General features: G+C 38.6%; 1 protein-coding gene across 1 annotated transcript in view; it reads right to left on the bottom strand.

Annotated features, from left to right (window-relative positions):
• Window positions 1–19,790, bottom strand: part of LOC121462842 (serine/threonine-protein kinase Nek1-like) — a 152,148-nt gene that overhangs the window by 53,177 nt on the left and 79,181 nt on the right. Inside the window, 4 exon segments of the mRNA XM_041674803.1 lie at window positions 1,832–1,971; window positions 16,159–16,376; window positions 17,215–17,303; window positions 18,537–18,657. Of these exon segments, the coding sequence (XP_041530737.1) occupies window positions 1,832–1,971; window positions 16,159–16,376; window positions 17,215–17,303; window positions 18,537–18,657 (568 nt within the window).

Below are 19,790 nucleotides of genomic sequence, written 5' to 3'. Positions count from 1 at the left end.
TTAATTCATATAGTAAGACCTTATATTTATATAGCACATTAGTTTACTAAGCAGTTTCAACCAATTTTTAAATTTTATCCAAATGAAGCTCATGGTAGAGACATGAAAAGTGTAAATCAAAGTATGCCATGGCTCAAAGCCTCAGCAATGCGCAGCAGACAAACCTTGAGCTCTTGTACAGTAACTCAGAAGCATACTCAAGGCTGCTCTCTGAGGACAGAGTTCTGTCAGAGTCTGGATGTGTGAAGGCGTCTGCTGAGGGATCCTAAACACCGGTCTCATCTACTAGAAATGCAACCTAAGTTAGGGATGCTCATGATGACCTCCCCAAAAGTTTACACTCAACTCCCAATACAAACACTAGATAAGGACCTGAAGACATTTTACATTACTGGAAAGAGAAAACAATCATTTTCACAGAAGTACCTTTATTTGGTACTTAGTACACTGACTAGCCATTGGACTTTGTGGACCTGACTATTGACTAGCAACCCCACCTGTGAGCATGAGTAAATACTGGCCAAGGCATGTTGGAGTCAGTGAGTGAGATTGGCCTGACTGCCACCCTAAGGAAAACCTGAGAAGATTGCATATTTTATGAAATCAGCATTCAAAAACCTGTGTCAGATAATCTGAAATCTGGTCCCAAATTTAGTTTTTAGTTTGCTTTCCCATTATAAAATCTTGATAAATACATGAACCAAAATCAGTTTTCAATGACAAACAACTAGTAAATCTGGAATAGTACTTTAGGAAGAATTCGTTTACAGCTGGCTCAGTTAAAAACTGTTCATTTTAGTTCTATTTGGGAAAAACCCTCCACAAAATCCATTACCTAGCAATTTGCACCCACCCAGGTGCTAAACATTGTGTCCACCAGTGAGCACAATGAAGCATGACGAAAGGGTCCCTCCCAACCATTCACAGGTCTCTATGAGGACTGATGAGAACGGACAGCTTGTTAGGAACTTGCAAAGTACCAATGCCAGGTGCAGAGATCCTGCCTCAAACTGGGCCTCGCCCGAGCTAAGCTCCTCTACCCCAGAGCTACAGCCCTGCATCCCCAGCACTAGACCCTACACGACACTTTTCCTAGCACTTCATGACAGGATACTTAGCTTTTAGCTCCCCCACGTTAGTGATACTTGCCTGACGTGCTTGGAAGGCTAAAACTGAAGAGGTCAAGAATGATTTTTATCAGAGGCTTGGCTAACATTTCCCTTAACTTTCAGAAATATCGTTACACTTCCTTCCTGAGTTCTATAATTCACATGAATCACAAGATAGGAATTTTGTGAAAACAATGAATTACACACAACATACGCACTCTCTCTCATGGTTACCCTGCCCCCACTCCCACATATATCATACAAATAAAATAACTACTCTACCTTACCACTGACACAGCCTAAAATGAAACATGTCCAAGGCAGACATGAAACTTTCAGGCATTTTCCTGAGAAAATGTGGAGCATTTAATACTTCCCAACTTCCCACTTCATTCCTAGTATAATGGAGACTGTAGTCAATTACCCTGTGAAAATTAATTTAATCACTACTTAGTAATCTCTTACTCTAGTCGCATCAGTGTACTAGATGGACGTCAATGGGGAAAAAAGACAGTGAACACAAATATAAATGTTTCATATGCATCAGATGAGGTAGTAATCATTTAGAAGCAGATATCCAGAATCAAGAGGCCGACTGTATTTGACCAAGTTGTAAGAACTTGAAGGGTGATGAGAAGCCAGCTGTAGGCCATGCTCTCTGGACTCTTTAAAGGCTCAGACATCACAGCGGCAATCTCATTTGTTAATGGCTTTGTACTCACGTGTCTTCGGAATCTTTACTGTGCTCATCTTCAAGCTCCTCTATCTCCAGACTGTCCTGTTGAACATCTCCTACAGTGGGAACGTCCATCAGGGTTCTGAACAGCTTGGAAAGATCTGGGAGTGAGCACGTCCTCAGCATCTACAAAGAGGGTGACAGATTGCTTATTAGGAGGAAGAGAATTAAAAACAGAAGGACAAAAATCAGAGATAATATTTAAATTATGTATTTAGATTTAAAGGATTCAAAGGTGACTTGCCTGAGGTTAGAAACTAATTTTCTTAAAATATGGCTCATATAAATAACACTAAATGAACTCAAATACACATATGTATCTGTGTGTGCCAATAATAATAATAAAGAGATCATGAGTTTGGGAGGATGTAGGAGTACACGGAAGGAGCTGGAGAGGGATGGAGGGATGGCAATGATGCAAATTCATAAGAAATTGTCAAAAAATTTTAGATTAAAAATTCAGCTTTAGATTATTTTTACAAAGAAAACTAAACTTGTAAGTAATGACTGGGCTTTAGCACTGAAATCGTGCCGGTCACCTTTTAGAGTGAGAGTGGTTTCTGCAGAGACACACATGGCCTGGAAAAGTAAGTCTGCTGGGAATCAGGCGGTGTGAGACGTGCCCACTTGTTCTCTCTCACCCATCCTGTAGTTCGCCCACCTTACCGGGTCAACTCTCCCTGTGCAGACTTGCTGAAAGCAGAAGAGAATTGTCTGGACTGTGCTGAGCCACTATCATGTACAATCGGAAACCTGCGCACCACTTGCTCTTAGGAGCTGCTGCTAGCTATGTGGTTTGTTAAACCAGGGACCTTCCATCAGTGTAAAGACAACCCTGACTGCATCCCCCAGAACAGGGCTGAGTGGGGTCAAAGAGACGGCTGTAAGGACAAGCTCTGAGTCATTTATAACAACACTGAGAAGGAACTCAGCCAACTGTGCTAAGAAAAATCACATACAGTGTAGGTGTTGACATTTCCATCAGTGTTGAACAAGAGCAGGAATACCAGGAAGAGTCTCTACTAGCCAGCCTTTCAACAATGAGAATGTGACAGTCAGGACACGAGACAAGTAACTGTAAACACAAGTTCCTAGAGGAATCTGACAGTGGAATCTGAGTACCAGGCCCTGAAAATAATGAGGTGTTAGAGGGAAGGCTTTGAAGAAATCGCAGTGCTTAACGTATTAATGGAAATTTGCATATCTGGTCAATCTTATTAGTGCAACCTTTTCAGAATAACAAAGGATATGTTCCTATTATTTGGACATAGTTCATATATTAAAGCATTTAAGGAAAATGGTTATCAGTTACAAACCGGTAAAACTGGCAAAAATGGTTAATAACAACAACAAAAACAACAAAACAAATCCCACTTGCTAGAGCACGAAGTGACAGCAGCGGTGCTGCTGAGGCACCTCTCCCAGTGCTGAGGCTGGCTGCATCTCACCCACATGCAGCTTCCGACTTCCTGAGATTTGGGATATATAAATAGATATACGTATTATACACACACACACACACACACACACACACACATATATATATATATAATAAGCCAGAAGATATAAAGTAGGCATCTTGCAAATGATTGCTAATCAACACAAATGAACAGAATAAATTAATTATATGCTTATACTTGAGAATGCCATACATATATTTAGGCTAAGAAAACTTTAGCTTATCCAAAGAAATACATCTCAATTTTAGTTTATACCTTTCAGTAGTTAAAATACCTCCCCAATACTTAGCCCAGGATGTAATCCTTCTGCTTCTGTTGGCCAAATTCTACAGTTCCATGTATGTGCCACTATGCATATTAATATAACTTTATATCCTATCATGAAATAATTCCATCAGGACAGTATTTCAAGGGGCCATGTAATTTGACACCTTAGCTCTTCTCAAGGATAATACTCATTTCCTAGTGTATTTGTAGGACACACCTTTGTGTCGACAGAACTCCTTGTAGGCCTCCTTCACAGACTGCATGCATCTGTGTAGATGCTGTCTGGGCTGGGCTGAAGTTAACAGTCTTCCTGCCTTGCCCTCTGCAGCATGTGGGATTGCAGTTACGTGCTGCCACTGCAGTCTGGCTTTTAAGTTTTAAATGGATCTTCATCTTTCTCCGCAGGAAAAACATTATATCAGAACATTTCTGTTCTCATCTGCTGGTGCTAAGGCCGTGAGCACGTTAAACCCAGATTAAACCCCTGAGGTATAGTCCTAGATCCCTTCATTTTTCTGTTTTGATTCTCTTGGCTTTTTTATGTTGCTTACAGTATATTCTATTGTCTTAGCTCCAATGGAAAGAAATCCTAAACAGACCAGGTGATTCAAAGCACTGCTTGAGCGCTTACTTCAGGTATGGATTTCCCCTCAACTGCTCATACCAGAGTGCATTTGGCACTGTTATAAATTTAAACAAGAGCAATGCTTTAGGGAAGCTTACATTTCAAACGCTATGTTTTCTTCACTTTTAGTATTAATTAGCTTTTTCCCCCTAAAAATAAGGGAATCACATAAAGCAGTGAATGAATTAAGTGTCAGTGTTACTACTGACTGCACATCAAATTCTACATCAAAGAATTCTTTTAATCCTTTTAAGTTTTAATATAAACTATGAGTTAGTAATCCTCTAGCTATACTATATAGTAGTTTGCTTCATAAATACTCAACATTGTTCCCTCAGGAACCTTTATTTTTATAAATAACTGCTGACTTTATTAAAAGAGATGTTTATTATTTAAAAATGGATTTCAAAGTAAAAGATTGACATGTACTCAGGAAAAAGCAGGTCTAACTTAGAGTGTCTTGAAGCTGGAGCTCAAACGGATGAAGCTCATGCTGCATAACCTACGGCTGATTCGAGGGCTGCTCACTGCGGTAGAACCAGGCACTTCTAGCTGTACCAGAAAGAGAACCGATGCTGTGGATGTCATCTGGCTGACTCTTGTGCCTTCTCTCTCTCCCCCAGTCTCTCTCTTGCAATCTTAAGGCTGAGAATTTGAAAAGGAGTTAAGACATAGTTGCCTACTGCACTCCTTTTGTTCTCATGGAATGAATTAACCCTGAAAACATTAGTAATTTAGGGAGGAAATACACCAATAATTTTCCTTAACAGTCATTACAAATACAAAGTTTAGGTTTTTCTCTCTACAAGTTCTTGTAGGCATTGCTGCGATATGAAAGCAGGATTCTTGGGTGAAAACCTCTGGGGAATAGCTCTGGTACCTACTGGCTACAGGAGTTCACTATATGACTGTGGACAAGTTGCTCTTGTGTATGTGTGACAACAGGATTGTGAGCATGAGATTGTTATGCTACCGTTGCTAAAACAACACGGAAGAGACTGCACACATGGTTGGCAAAGTTGATTATCTTATATGGATAATTAGTATTATACATTTATTAGCCATCTTCGTAAAATCAAAGTAGGCTGAATTACTCAAGAGATAATGGAAACGGGCTGTTTTCTAATCTTAAATATGCATTTGCTTGAATTTTAGTGAGTTAGACTGTTCTAGTAACAACAGAAAATTAAGAATACTCCATATTACTCCAAAAATATGATCTTTCCCCCCACAAACTAGGCATGGACAAGATCGTAACTGGTACTTCATTCTGTCAGAGAGTAAAGAACAAAACTGTACTAGCTGCCCCGTCACAGTCTAACTGGATGCTGCCCACTAAAGCTCTTTAGTTGTCTCTCTGTTTGCAATTGTGTGTGACAAAGCATTCATAATAACAGTTTATCATAAAGGCATCGAGACTCACACCTTACGCTCTCTGGAAGCACTGTTACTATTTCGAATAGCAAAGGAGGAGACATAAAGTGATTCAAACAGCCAAGGAAACGGCCAGGCCAACTGTGCATGCCAAAAGTATATCTTTCTCAACTCTGTCCAGACACATGGCTACTCTGTGCCTCAAATACTCCATATTGAAGAATTTTTTAGAATGAATGCTCTACCGGTAGAACACAAAATGCTATAATGAAGTTTGACTAGAAATTCCTCCACCTTCAACAAAGTGACTAGTTACTTGTCCAGGCTAGAGTCTTGGTGAAATTAGTTCATCTCTATCCAAGTATTAACCTTACCATCTCCTTACTTGCTATCTGAGTCAACCACCCACATATCTATGCCCTTGCAGGACACCACAGGCGTAACCACTGTTGTGAGCCACACTGTAAAATGGGCCTGTTAGAAAAGCAAGGGCTTTGTTCCTCTGATAATCCAGCAAGATCCTGAGGAAAGTGTAACTTTATTTAGACTTTCTGAAATTTACTGTTGAGACTATCCATTTACTGTTATACCCACATGTTTAAAACCAATCCACTGAACTTAATTACCTTAGGAAATGTGCTTCTCTGTTTGCAGAAGAAACAGACGTGAAGCCATCACTTACTCCTAAATCTAAAGGAGGCAGCAGCTGTGCTGACGCACACCTATCCTCGGCAAGCACAGACAGACAAGTGGAAAGCTTGCAGCCAGCCTGGGTGGAAAATGAGTCCCGTACAAAGAAGAGAAATCTTTCCAGAGCCAAAACCAGGAAAAGCTTCCCCTAAACAACTCATATTTCCTAGCCTCAGAAATGCAGCACAGTTTATAACTCTCATTTCACTTTGACTATGACATAGATAAATCTTTTACTTAATGTTAGCGACTACTGTAGCAGTTGCTAATGGCTCGCTGATGGATAATACACAGTCTTAACTACAATGTATGTACTTGGGTATAGTCTTCAACTTGTCTGGACCACTGTATAAGGAAATAGTGTGAAAGGCAGAATAGACTTGTGCTTGCTTCAGCCATCACTTACATCCCCACTGATGGACAACGGCCATCAAAGTATTACTCTCCTTACCTGACCTGTCTTACAGTGATTAACTAAGACACTAATTACTATCCGTGTGTGTGCATAACTGTACAATTCAGTTAACTAATACTACATTTGGGCTTTGCAAAACAACCTATTTAAAGTACATTCGATGTATGCCTTAGTATTTCCTGACTCTTAGGCTTCTGAAGATATGTCTGTTAAACTGTGCGGCAAAGATAGGAGACGAGCAAGGAGACAGGAATAATCTGAGCCAAAAAACACTTTGATCTCTTCAGAAAGTGTGTTTCTTATTGGAAAAAATACATATACAATCTCCCCCCACCCGTCCCCCCCACAAAGCTCTGACTAAGCCACACATTTGAAAACTATTGATTAGGAACAAAAATGACTGGTAAACTACTTTATTCACACTTTGAGATTTTAACAAAGTTTTGGTTTTTGCTTTTTTAAATGTGTGTGAGTGCTTGCCTGCATGTCAGTCTGTGTAACACATGTGTACAGTAACTGCAAGGCCAGAGGAGACCCCTCGATTCCCTGGGACTGCGGTTACACAGAGTGAGCCATCATGTATGTGGAGACCCCTCGATTCCCTGGGACTGCGGTTACACAGAGTGAGCCACCATGTATGTGGAGACCCCTCGAATCCCGGGGACTGCGGTTACACAGAGTGAGCCACCATGTATGTGGAGACCCCTCGATTCCCTGGGACTGCGGTTATACAGAGTGAGCCACCATGTATGTGGGTTCTGGAAATCAAGCTGAGAAGAGCAGCTAGAGTTCTTAACTGGCAAGTCTCTGCTCCAGCCTCAGCTCCTTCACAGGCCCCAGTACCTCAAGCACACTGTGCTGCTCCATGCCAACTTGGTTTGCTTTAAATGCTCTTGAAGGTCCAGACCTTTCAAACTTCTGCACCAAACCTTCCTTTCTTAACCCTAATGCAGACGTAAGCATTTCTTCTTTGCTGGCACACTATCCATTTTCATTTCTCCACTGTAGGAACTGTCACAACTGTTTTCCACTTATTCACTCCCTCTCTTGGTTACAAACATCACATCATTATTATAAACATCGCACCTAGCGTACAGTACAGCTTGATGTGCATCTACTGAATGGATGCTAATGATTTACTTAACTCAGTTTACAAACATCGTATCATTACTATAAACAGAGCACCTAGCATACACTACCACTTGATAAGCATCGACTGAATTGATGCTAATGATTCACTTAACCCAGTTTAGGACCATGAAACACAGAGATGTGCCAAACAACATTTGCAATGACATTCTTAAGACGAATACATAAAGTTTTCTGGAGAGTTTCTCACGCTGTGCACAAAGCAAGGCGAGGCCACAAAGGAACATTAGCATAAACTGAAGACAAATCTTTTTGTGCAAATAGATCTTGCATTTAGTAACTATCATAGGTGAATAAATTCCTGATGTGAATATTTCTAGTATACACAATGCCTTTTAGGAACTAACTTTTTTATATGTACTGGATATTGAAAGATGAAGCAAAATCAAGAATGTACTTCAGTTTCTTTTTTTCAGTTTATTTGTTAACTAGTTTTATTTTCTTAAATTGATTTTACTGATACATGAAAACATAAAAAGTGTACATATTAACAGGGTACCATGTAATTTTGACTGTACATCCTGTGTAATGTTTAATCATGTTAAATACAACCTGCTTACCCCTCATTACAGTAGAAATGCCAAATGCCTTCCTCAGAGATTTAAAAAAAATGTATATTATTATCTATAGGAATGTACTTTGAGGTCAATGAAATAAACAAAGCTTACAGTGCACAATTACTGTCTTAGAAACTCCTGCAACTGCTAAGAGTTCCTGTAATTCTCATCCTCCTTGGTGACGGCATCTAACACTTACTGAGTACACAGCTAGAAAAACAAGCAGAACATAAGTGCTTCACTTACTTGGTCTCACTCTTTTAGTATTCTATGGGCAACAAACCATTATTACCCCTACTTTACATATGAGAAACTAAGTAAGGCACTTAAACAACTAAAAGACTTTAGCTAGAATATGAACCAGCAGTCTCACTCATCACTATTTTAATTATGTTCATGTATGTATATACTTAAATTTTTTAATTATATGTTTGTATGTGGGTAGGTACACATTTGTGTGCCATGGTGCACTACTGGAAGTAACAGGATAACTTGCAGGAGTTGTTGGTTTTTTTATTTTTTTAACCATGTGGGTCCTGGGTACTGAACTTGGGTTGTTTGGCTTGGAGGTAATTACATATACTCATTGAATCATTTCATTGGCTCATATGTACATTTTTTAAAGGGAGGGATTATTTATCTTGACGCATAGTTTCAGTCTGCTATGGCAGGGAGGGCCATATGTCTGCTATTCATCCATTTAGTTACCAAATATTTATCTATCATTCATTATAGTCTAAGGCATGGGCTATAACTATGAATATGTGTGTGTATGTGTGTGTGTGTTGGTGTGTGTAAAATTTGTAAGTAAGGTTCTTAGCCTGAAGGAGATAATATTCTAGCGGAAGATAAACAAAAATAAGATGAATTCTATGAATTATAAAATAAATAAAAAGGTAACTTTGGATGGAAATTACTGTGCTCAAGGCTTCTGAAGATAACATTTGAGAAATGATACCTGAAAGTAAAAAATGAGTTAGAATTCATTGGGCTTTGGTGGTACATGCCTTTAATCCCAGCACTCGGGAGGCAAAGACAAAGGCAGGCAGATCTCTGTGAGTTCGAGGCCAGCCTGGTCTACAAGAGCTGGTTCCAGGACAGGCTCCAAAGCTACAGAGAAATACTGGAAAAATGCGTTTGAATTGAAAAGAACAAAGAGAAGCTCAATCTGGGTCAAGGCAAAGTCTCTAACATAGGAAGGGTTTGACTACCAAGGGGAAAGAGGATGAGAGCAACTGGGAGGTGAGTCAGAGAGGTGGTTAATGTCTTGTCAAATTTTACAGACCATGGTGAAGAAGGAATGCAATTTAACAGCAGCAGAAAATGTCAGGTCTTAAGCATAGTACTGGTGTGATATAATAGCTAACATTAAAAATGCTTCAGGTTTGAATTGGGGCAAAGAAAGAGAATGAGGAAGATGAGTTAAAACAACTGGATGACATGGCTAGTGGGTGGACTAAAGACGCAAGTGACAGCAGAAAGATTTGATTCATAAAATGTGTCCCCACTTTAATTAAGGTCAGAGAGTATTTGTGGGCAGTGCCAGCAGAAAGGCTCAAGATATGGCCTTGACAAACTAACATTTATCTACTGAGGACTCCTGTTCTTGCTGTGAAAGACTATCAAGGGCTAGACTTAGCCTCCCACAAAACAACTAGAAAACAGGATAAAACAGATAAAACAACGTAGATATTAAACAACATGCAACTAAGATAGTGATTCTGGGGTGACAGAAACAAATGAGGTGTATCCAGCCATTAAACTGGTCTTCTGTCTGAAAAGGACATACCTGAAGTCTGTGTGAACTTCCTAGACTAACAAAATGAAGATTGAGTTCCACTAGGCAAAAAGGATACAAAACCCTGCAAGGTCTTACATGTACATGTAGAGTGAACTCCACTTGATATGATACCTAACATTAAAAACGGCTCTGGTTTGAATTGGGGCAAAAGGTTACAAATGGAAATGGAGTGAGGAAGACTGGTAAAGAAGGCTGAAGAATTCTCAAGGCTCATGCAGGTAGAGGAGACGACTGCACTTTGACCAGATGTGAGGAGTGTCTTCAATGAGAATCTGGGCATGCTGTGGAGGCCGCAGAAGGTCAGAGGTAACAACTTGAACTAGCTCTATGGTAAATAATTTTATATCTGCTGCAATAAAGCTGAAAAAGCTTGAAAATATAAAATGGACTGAGAGGTAAATGAACTATCTGAAAAAGCCCAACACATGTTAAAAGTATGACAACAGACCCCAGATACTCGCCACGTGATATTTATGATGTCCAGCTTTAAACAATTACAGAACATATGAGAAGCAAGATGAAAAGACCCTAAACTAGTAGGAAAACCAGTAGATAAAAACAGCAACTTGAATACTAAAGCAATACTTAAATGACTTTTTTTATTGAATGAGAATAGCTTATTACTATAGAAAGGAAGACAGGCAAATTTGAACACATGACAAAATCTACTCCATGGAAAACCAAAATGAATGAAGGTTCAGTAACTTATGACATTGTATCAAGTAGTCTAATATGTATGTAATTGGACTCAGGAAGACAGTAGAAAAGGCACAAAACTAATAGCTAAAGGTTTAAAGACTTGATGACAACTATACCATCAAAAGACTCTGATGGGGGATTCCCCTCTGTATGCTATGAATATACTTTATTATCATTGGCTAATAAAGAAGCTACTTTGGCCTATGGCAGGGCAGAATACGCAAGGTGGGAATTCCAAGTAGAAATAGAGGAGGAAAGAAGACAAAGGCATGTAGTTGCTGAAGGAGAGAGATGCTGAAACTTTATCAGTAAGCCACAGCCTTGCGGAAATACACAAATTAATAGAAAAGGTAATTTAAGATGTAAGAGCTACCTAGGAATATGCCTAAGCTATTGGACAAACAGTGCTGTAATTAATATAGTTTCTGTGTGATTATTTGGGTCAGAGAAGTCAGGAAATGAATAAGCAGTTTCCAAGAAGGATATCCATACACCTGTACTCTAAAGTAGTTGAATACTAAAAGGAACACTAAATACAAGGGAATGAGGGTTACTCCCTGACAAACTTGTCAAAAACAAGTGTAACCTTAAAGACCATAACCCTATGTCTAGTAGATATATTCTTTAAAACTGAGTATGGAAAAAAGAAAAAAGCTATCAACAGCCTAGACAAGAAATGTTGATTCTCAAAGTTAATGTTGATTCTCAAAGTGGAAGAAAAAAAGTACACAGAGGTAGGCAGAAAGATGGAAGCAGCAGTAACACTGTGAGGTTCTCAATTACACACAGGGTTGTACAATATTACTGGAAGAGAATTTATGAGAAGCTAAAGATTTATTTTGAAAGCAGAATGATCATTTAAGTTTTGAAAAGTATATGAGGAAGCTACTAGTAGAAAGAGTAGATGAAATCCTAAAAACATTGAATCCCAAATAAAGGAAAAAAATAAAAGCTTTGCTATTTTGTTTCTGTTTTGAACAAAACAAGTAGTCAAGTAGAATCACAGGTGCAAATCCAGTCACATTGATGACATCATATGGATGCTTATGTTAAAGAGATTTCATACTGGTTACAAAGTGAGACTTTGGCAGGGTAGATGGCTCAGTTGGTCCAGTGCTTGCTGTTCAAGTGTAAAAAATCTTAGTTTGGATTTCCAGAACCCAGGTTAGGCCAATATGGTTGTACTATTTACAGCCCCTGTGGGAGGGAATAGGAGACTGCCTGGGAGCTTCTGGGCCAGCCAGCTTGGCCTACTATAGTAGCCAACAAGACACTTGTCTCAAGGCCTGAATGACAATGAGCAGAGGAAGTAGTTTCTGGAGAACAGCAACCACCATAGTCAGAGAGAAGTTCAACTCTATATGCTCATATGGGAAAAGAAGAAAGGCTTAAGATTAGCCACCCAAGATTCCACCTTAAGAAGACAGAAAAGGAGCGTGTCCCAAATGACAAATAAATGTTACCAGAGATTGAAAAAAAAAATAATACTGCTGAGAAGTAGCAGCATCAAGAAAGGAGAGAACGGGTTCAGGAATGGCAGTGTACTACCAACTGCCGACCTCGACAAGAGCAGGTTAGTCAAAAGCCGTGCAGAATGTACTTGGGAGTGAATGCATGTGTAGAGACTACAGCATATTTAAGATGTGTAGACATGAATAGCAGAGAAACAGATGGTGGGTGAGTAAACAAGACATGTGGTCAAGCCAGGCTTGCATTTTACGATGAGATTTCTTAGGACACTGAAGAAATGATCCACTATAGAAAAGATGGGCCGGAGCAGAAAAGCAATGGAGCAAAGCCCCTGAGAAGGCAAGTGGGTGAGAGAAGACTTTGTTAGAAACAGGACACAAGTAATTTAACTTAATACAAAAAGACTTGATTGAGCAGTGAAAATCGTTGTAGGAAATTAGGTCACACTATTTTAGTTTAATGGATTACTTATAATTTTTACTTTAATGGTTCAGTTATGAAGTTTTGACTACCATTATCAATCTTACTGTTTACTACACTGGCCCAGTGACGGCTTTCCTGATCTCAGAATAAATGTGAAAACTTTTGTTCTAGTCTGAAATGGCCATGGATTGCTAGGTTTCTTCTGTTTTCCTTCTTGCCTCTTCTCTCACAGAAATCTACATGATACATGATATCTGCATTGTGGCTAAAATCTTCCAGAGTAAGCACTTCAAATAGAAGTTTTTAAGCTCAATTAAAGTTTAAGAGGACGCCAATATTCAAAAGCATCACACAATGTGAGTATTAGCCTAGTAAATAGCAATAAATTCAAAAGCTCAGGCTAATGACAGCTACACAGATAGCACATGGGGAGCTGGCGAATGGTTCCGATTAAAGTGCTTGCCAAGCAAATATGAGGACTTGAGTTTGATTCCAGCACCCATGTAAAACGCTTACCATGTGATGTGTGCTTGTAATCCCAGTGCTGAGAGGCAGAGACAGGGATTCCTGGGCGTGGTGGTGAGCCAGCCTAGCCTAACTGGGAAGCTCCAGGCCAATGAGAGGCGCTATTTCAAAAACCAAAGTGCACAATGTCTAAGGAACAATGCCTGAGTTTGACTACTGGCGCCTACAGACATACGTGCACAATTACACATAGAAAGAAAGTACATAAGTAATAATGATAGCGCTTATGTCTGATAATGCCTTTGGGTTTAATGCTGAAGACTATAAAACTATTCTGGTAGTTTATATCTTCTAATGTCTGCTATTTAGAGTAAGCAACAGAATTTAACATTTCTAAGTTTAAGAGAAACATAATTAAATACTTTACCAATAAAAAGGACACTCAACTAGATTGAAAAACAAAATGATGTTATTTTGAAACACAGTTAAAGATTAAAGAATTCTGGCAATTTAATTATATAGGGGCAAATAGACAAAACAGTCAATTTCAGATATAAAAATATGAATTTAAGCAAACAATTTTTCATTAAAGAGATACTTTTAAGTAAATTATAATGGTGCTTTTTAGCACATGGAGAAATGGATATACTTCATTCATTTTTGATGAATTTTAATAGCACAAAACCTATTCTCTGTGTGTGTATGTGTTCATTTGCATGTGCACATGTGTGTAAACAGGAGGCCTACATTTCTCTCTACCTTATTTTTTGAGTCATGATCTCACCAAACATGGAGGTCACCAATTTGATTAGGTTGGCTCAACAGCAATGCCAGCTATCTTCCTGCACTACGATTTCAGCTGGTTACTACCCTGCCCGGCTCTACGTGGGTGCTGGACGTTCAAACTCAGGTGTTGAAGCTTACACTTTACTAACTGAGCAATTTCTCTAGCCACAAAACTATTTCTTAAATAGAAATAATTCAGCCATTATAAATTTTGGATTTTACTTGCAGAAATTTATTTTATGAAAATAATTATAGGATGAATAGAGGCAGAGGTCCAATGATAGAAATGTACTGCTAAGAATGTGTTACAAGTAATCTAACAGAATTCCCAACACCAGGTCAGGATTCTCCAAGAGACTGACTACTAAAACATTTTAGCCCTTGACTGTCCTCCCAGTCCCAAGGTGGAGTGTGCCTATTGCTAAAGCACGGCCCAGATGCCTCTCAGCTGGAACTGACCTGAAGAACTGCTCTGATGACTAGCTTTCATAGAACCAGAACGTTTCATGCAAGCTTCCAAAAATAGGGGAAAAACCAATAGTTATACCCAGCTATGATGCCTATGAACCACAACAATGACCAGCACGGCACGGTAACTTTAAGGGTGCAGTAGTGGCACCACCTTGACGATAACCAGCAACTCGCTAATCAGACTTAAGACCCACTCAACAAGAGGAAAATCACACCTGGCACTGGAAACCTAGCCAATTAACCATGGCTAGTGAAGTCATGGATCTTGGAGAAGAACCTACATTCTCCACTTTACTAAACCAGGATAATCCTTAAGTATATTCTAAATATTTATCTTTATACTCTAAGAGTGTAAGTGCAGTCCTTACTTTTTACCAAGAAAGCTTCTCTTTGCAATAGAATGAGACCAACACAGAAAACAACAAGCAAAAGTGCAGAGTTATGGAGTCCTGCCCCAATGGATACACCTACCAAACAACCCTCAGCTAATGCTCAGAGAACATTGCAGAAGAAGGAGCAGGAAGGTGTACGAGCCAGAGGATCAGGGAGTTTGCTATAAGATAGCATCTCTTAGTAATAATGTCAGGAGCTACACCCATGTCTTAGCAGTAAGACTGCTAAAGCATGAGCTGAATAAGAACAACAATAACAGAGATGCCAAAGCAGAAGGAAAGGCCTATTAGGCCTCAGTCTTACACAAAAAAACTACAGGCAACTAAGGAATACTGAGAGTGAGACAAGCAGTCTTCACCAGGGAGCAGCACATCAACTGGTGATTCAATACCATGAGGTTAGCCCTGAAACATACATACAAGTAGCAGACAAGACTGGGCAGGCTATGTTAAGGAATATATATATATATATATATATATATATATATATATATGCATGCTAACAACAATTAATGGGAAAAGAGACTTTAAGTTATACTTATTGTTAATAATATCAAAACAATCAAAACAATATCTGTTATATTGCAATATACACAATAAAAAGAGCTACACAAACAATATACATGACATATTTTGGTAGGTATACATATGTAAAATTACATATAAGTAAAGTAGGCAAATGAATTTACAAATCCAGAGGAGAGCTCTGCAGGGAAGCAGGCGGAGGAGCTAAGAGAATCCAGATGGAAGCTGTATCCACTCTGCACCACACAGTCCTACTTGTAGAATGAAGCTGCCCATAAAAGAGTGAAAACCACAAGAGCCAGAGTGGTGTGCAGGAGTCCAAGGAACTATCAGGAAAGGACTTACACCTCTCCTCTGGCCCGTCTCAACAGAATCACAGGAACATCAAGGTTGCCGAAACAGCCACATCCTTTGGCTGGAGGTATTGGCATTTGCTGTGGGACCTGATGTGTGGTAACATTGAATGGTAGCTGAGAAAACAATTCCTCAGACGAGCAACTCGGAGTGCCTGCTATAAACTCTGTCTTATTCCCCAAGTAGGATATTTACTGAGAGAGAACCAGAGCTCCAAAGCTATTTGTTAGCACCACTAAAAAGAGCCTTAGCCAATATCCAGTAAAGTCGGGACATTCTGTTGCTTTTGTTTGTACTTGTTTGGGTTTTGAATCAATTAAAAGCCAGCACTGGCCATTAGGCAATGCTATCAGTGGAGAGACAGCATCATCCAAATGAGACCACACTTACCTTTGGGTTGTTTGCATCAAATAGACCAGTTGAAAGCCCAATCAGTAAGGAGTTCTTGGTTTTAGCTTTTGGTGGTGAATCAGAGCGAGATCGGAGTGAAACTGGTTCTGACTGAACTACGCTCAAGTGCTCAGACTGAGCCACTTTCTGGAAGAATGGTTCTGGCGGTACTGACTTCTCGTCACATCTAGACTGCTGAGAATCATCTACTGCAGGCTCTGTGGAATAAAAAGAGAGATTATATCATAAATTTATAGAATAGCACTTAAAATTCTAAAAATATCAGCAAGTATCATGTAATATTTAACACGCATCCCATCCTAAGATCTGCAGAGATGGCTTGGTGCTAAAACACTTGCTGTTCTTGCAGGAGACCTGGGTGTGGCTCCTAGGACCCCCCATAGCAGCTCGCAGCCATCTTTAACTGCAGTTCCAGAGAATCTGACATGCTATACTCTTCTGGCTTCTGTGGGTACCATGACCAAATGTGGAACAAATACTACTTATATGCAGACAAAACACTCAGCCATATAAAATATTTTTAATTAAAAATGAATTAAAAAAACTCATACCAGGTAAACAAAATCAAAGTATACATATAAGTATACTGTATACTATCTTATAAATAACCATTAAGGAGATATAACATTTTAATTTCATATATATCTTTATTATATTGGAAGTTTTAAAATAAAGAAATCTAAAGAAATGTAAAAATACAGTTTAGAAAATCAATTTTTCTGTTCATTTTCATAGAGGAGAAAAATTGTTTATATTGTGTTATATTTTGAACAACAGTATTTTAAAAAGATACCAGTTTACTCAGTGTCTTTGGTATATTGCTTTGTTTTAGCAGCAAATTCTTTTCATTTTCAACAATACAACTTACCAAAAAGTTAACTGCTTATATTACCACAATCCCGGGCCAGCTAGTACAGATTCCTAGTTTCAAGGCCTATTTTAAAATAGAATAATGACTTATAATGATGCCCAAATGAGACAGGCTGGTGTTAAGAAGCCGTCCAGAAAGAGTTAGACTCCTACAGTGTCACTTACCTATATGATTCTCACGAGACTGCTCCACATTCCCTGGAATGCTGCCTTCACAAACCTCACTCTGCTGCTCAACAACCTTATCTTCCAACCTGCCACAGACAGACAAACCAAACAAAATAAATACCAGGCAGTTTTATTAGAAATAAAAGCCCTTTTATATAAAGAAAATGAAATCCACATCTACTAGCATCCTGAACTCCCCTGTCCAAATGATTTTCTAATCTTAATATAATACTTCCTCTTTAAGTACAGTGTTTTCTACTTTGAGCAAAGTGAAACTCTTACCAATCACTAATCATTAGTTAATATGCATTCATTCTGAAAGTTTACATTGGTCAAAACTCTAAAGAATGACTAAATTACAAATGCAATTTATCTAAATATCACATCTCTGCTTCAAAAAACCACCTGATTTTGCAAAAAATATTTTATGTAAAACATTACTCATTGCAGCATCACAATACATAGCATGAATATTCATCAAGTAGTAAGTGATTGAGTTTTCTTATATCCATATAATAGAATATAAAATAGAGAACTTTCAATTAATGTGAGAAAATTTCCCAGACTACAAACTTTTTAAAAAAGTATTTGTTCTATATGTATGTGTATGTGTGTGTACATCACATGTGCACAGGAATCCTTGAAGGAGGGAAGAGGAATCAGATACCCTGAAACTAGAGTTACAGGGTCTATGAGTTGGCATGTATGTGCTGGGAGCCAATCCCAGGTCCGCAAGAGCAGTAAGCCCTTTTTAACTGCTGACTACCGACTTTATAAACAAAGTGAGCATGGAGTTTGCTCAGTGGTTAAGAGGGAGCACTGACTGTTCTTTCATAAGGACCAGCGTTTGGATCCCAGCACACACACGGATCAGCTCATAAATACTACAGGTCCAGCTCCAAGGGATTCAGTGTGGCTTCCTGCCTCCATATTTTATCTGTGCACACACATGTGAGCATACACTTTCAAGACACACAAACACATTTTAAAAAACTGAAAAGGTTTTAATAAGCATTGTATATATTAGCAACTGTATTTGAAAAGACTATGTATTTTGTTCATATATAATAAAAATTATCTGCAGAGAAAAATCAGAAATTGGTTGAATGGGAATAAAGGCCGGCAAGACATTTACTGCTTATCTTCATATAGTTTTTTATTTCTGTCCCATGCTAATATCTATTAAGAAATCAAATTACTTTATAGGGGGTACTACAATATGAAGTTATTAAACTACAACATTAGTTAATACAGCATTACTTATTAAAGAGCTTACCAAAGGGACCTGGCTTTGAAAAGTAAAGAAAAAGACAACATACTCAGTTTCCTTAGCTTCTTCTTCCTCACTAATCCACACATCATTAACAGCACGTGGCAAACTCCCATCTGTGTCTGTGCTACTTGGCTCTTGGAGAACTTCTGTCTCCAAATCATCAGGTTCTGCAAAGCAAGATCAGGAGATGTCAGAGTAAAGTTTGCTGAGAATGGGCTGACTAACTTTCTGTAAGTTATTATTTCAGTTAGTTTAACTCAAGAAAATCAACTGTTTAAAGCTTTCTGGGCAAGTTCTGTAGCACAGTCATTCCTAAAATGAAAGACTAGGCCTTTCATTTTTTTTGGTATAACAAAAATACTTGAGTACTGTGCACAATATTCATTATTATGTAAGGTATATGCCGGGCGGTGGTGGTGCACACCTTTAATCCCAGCACTCGGGAGGCAGAGGCAGGCGGATCTCTATGAGTTCGAGGCCAGCCTGGTCTACAAGAGCTAGTTCCAGGACAGGCTCCAAAGCTACAGAGACACCCTGCCTCAAAAAAAAAAAAAAAGAAAAAAAGATATAAGCCTTATTAAAACTACAGCAATATGTAAATCAGCATAAAGGAATCAAAACTAAAGACTAAAGATACCTGTTGTTACAAGTATGAGAAAATAGACTGTATTATTAATATTTAGTAAAGAAATTTGAATCTTGGAAATCTTCCAATAACCACAAAAGAAAACCAATATGATTACCTGGACTTTTACAATGGCCTTGAGAAGAACTGAAGTATGCTAAATCAATTTTCTTATACCCTCAAATAATTAATAGCTAGGAAACTATTTTTTCTGGCCATCTTTAAAGAGAGTCTATTTGTCCATTTATATGTTTATCTATATGTCTGCATGAATGTATGCACATATGCAAGGTATGTGTAAATATATGTAGAGGCTAGAAAAGAGCCGGATCCCTTCAGCTGAAGTTATGAGTGCTTGCAGAATGGCAGACATGGGGTGCTGGGATTCACACTCCAGTCTGCATAACTGTGCAGCAAGTGCTTTGCTGCTGAGTCCTCTCTTCAGTCCCACTGAGACTTCTATTTTTCCTGTCTGAGATCATATACTTTCTTACTTAATTCAACACCATGCACATTTTTTCATGGACTTCAGATATGCTTTTCTTATCTATTTTCAAATTTCTAATGATTTGCCCTATTGTGAAAGACAAGAGACATGCAAATACTAATTTTGATCTGTTGCTCACATGAATGTTTGGGTCATCCATACAAGGTATGTACTGAGATAGAAGAACC

This window comes from Microtus oregoni, unplaced genomic scaffold (assembly GCF_018167655.1).
Source record: "Microtus oregoni isolate MIOR12 unplaced genomic scaffold, Mior012 000025F_ref0000491, whole genome shotgun sequence".
NCBI classification, from domain to species: domain Eukaryota; kingdom Metazoa; phylum Chordata; class Mammalia; order Rodentia; family Cricetidae; genus Microtus; species Microtus oregoni.
The sequence above is the reverse complement of the archived record's forward strand: the minus strand, read 5'-3'. Positions and strand labels throughout refer to the sequence as shown.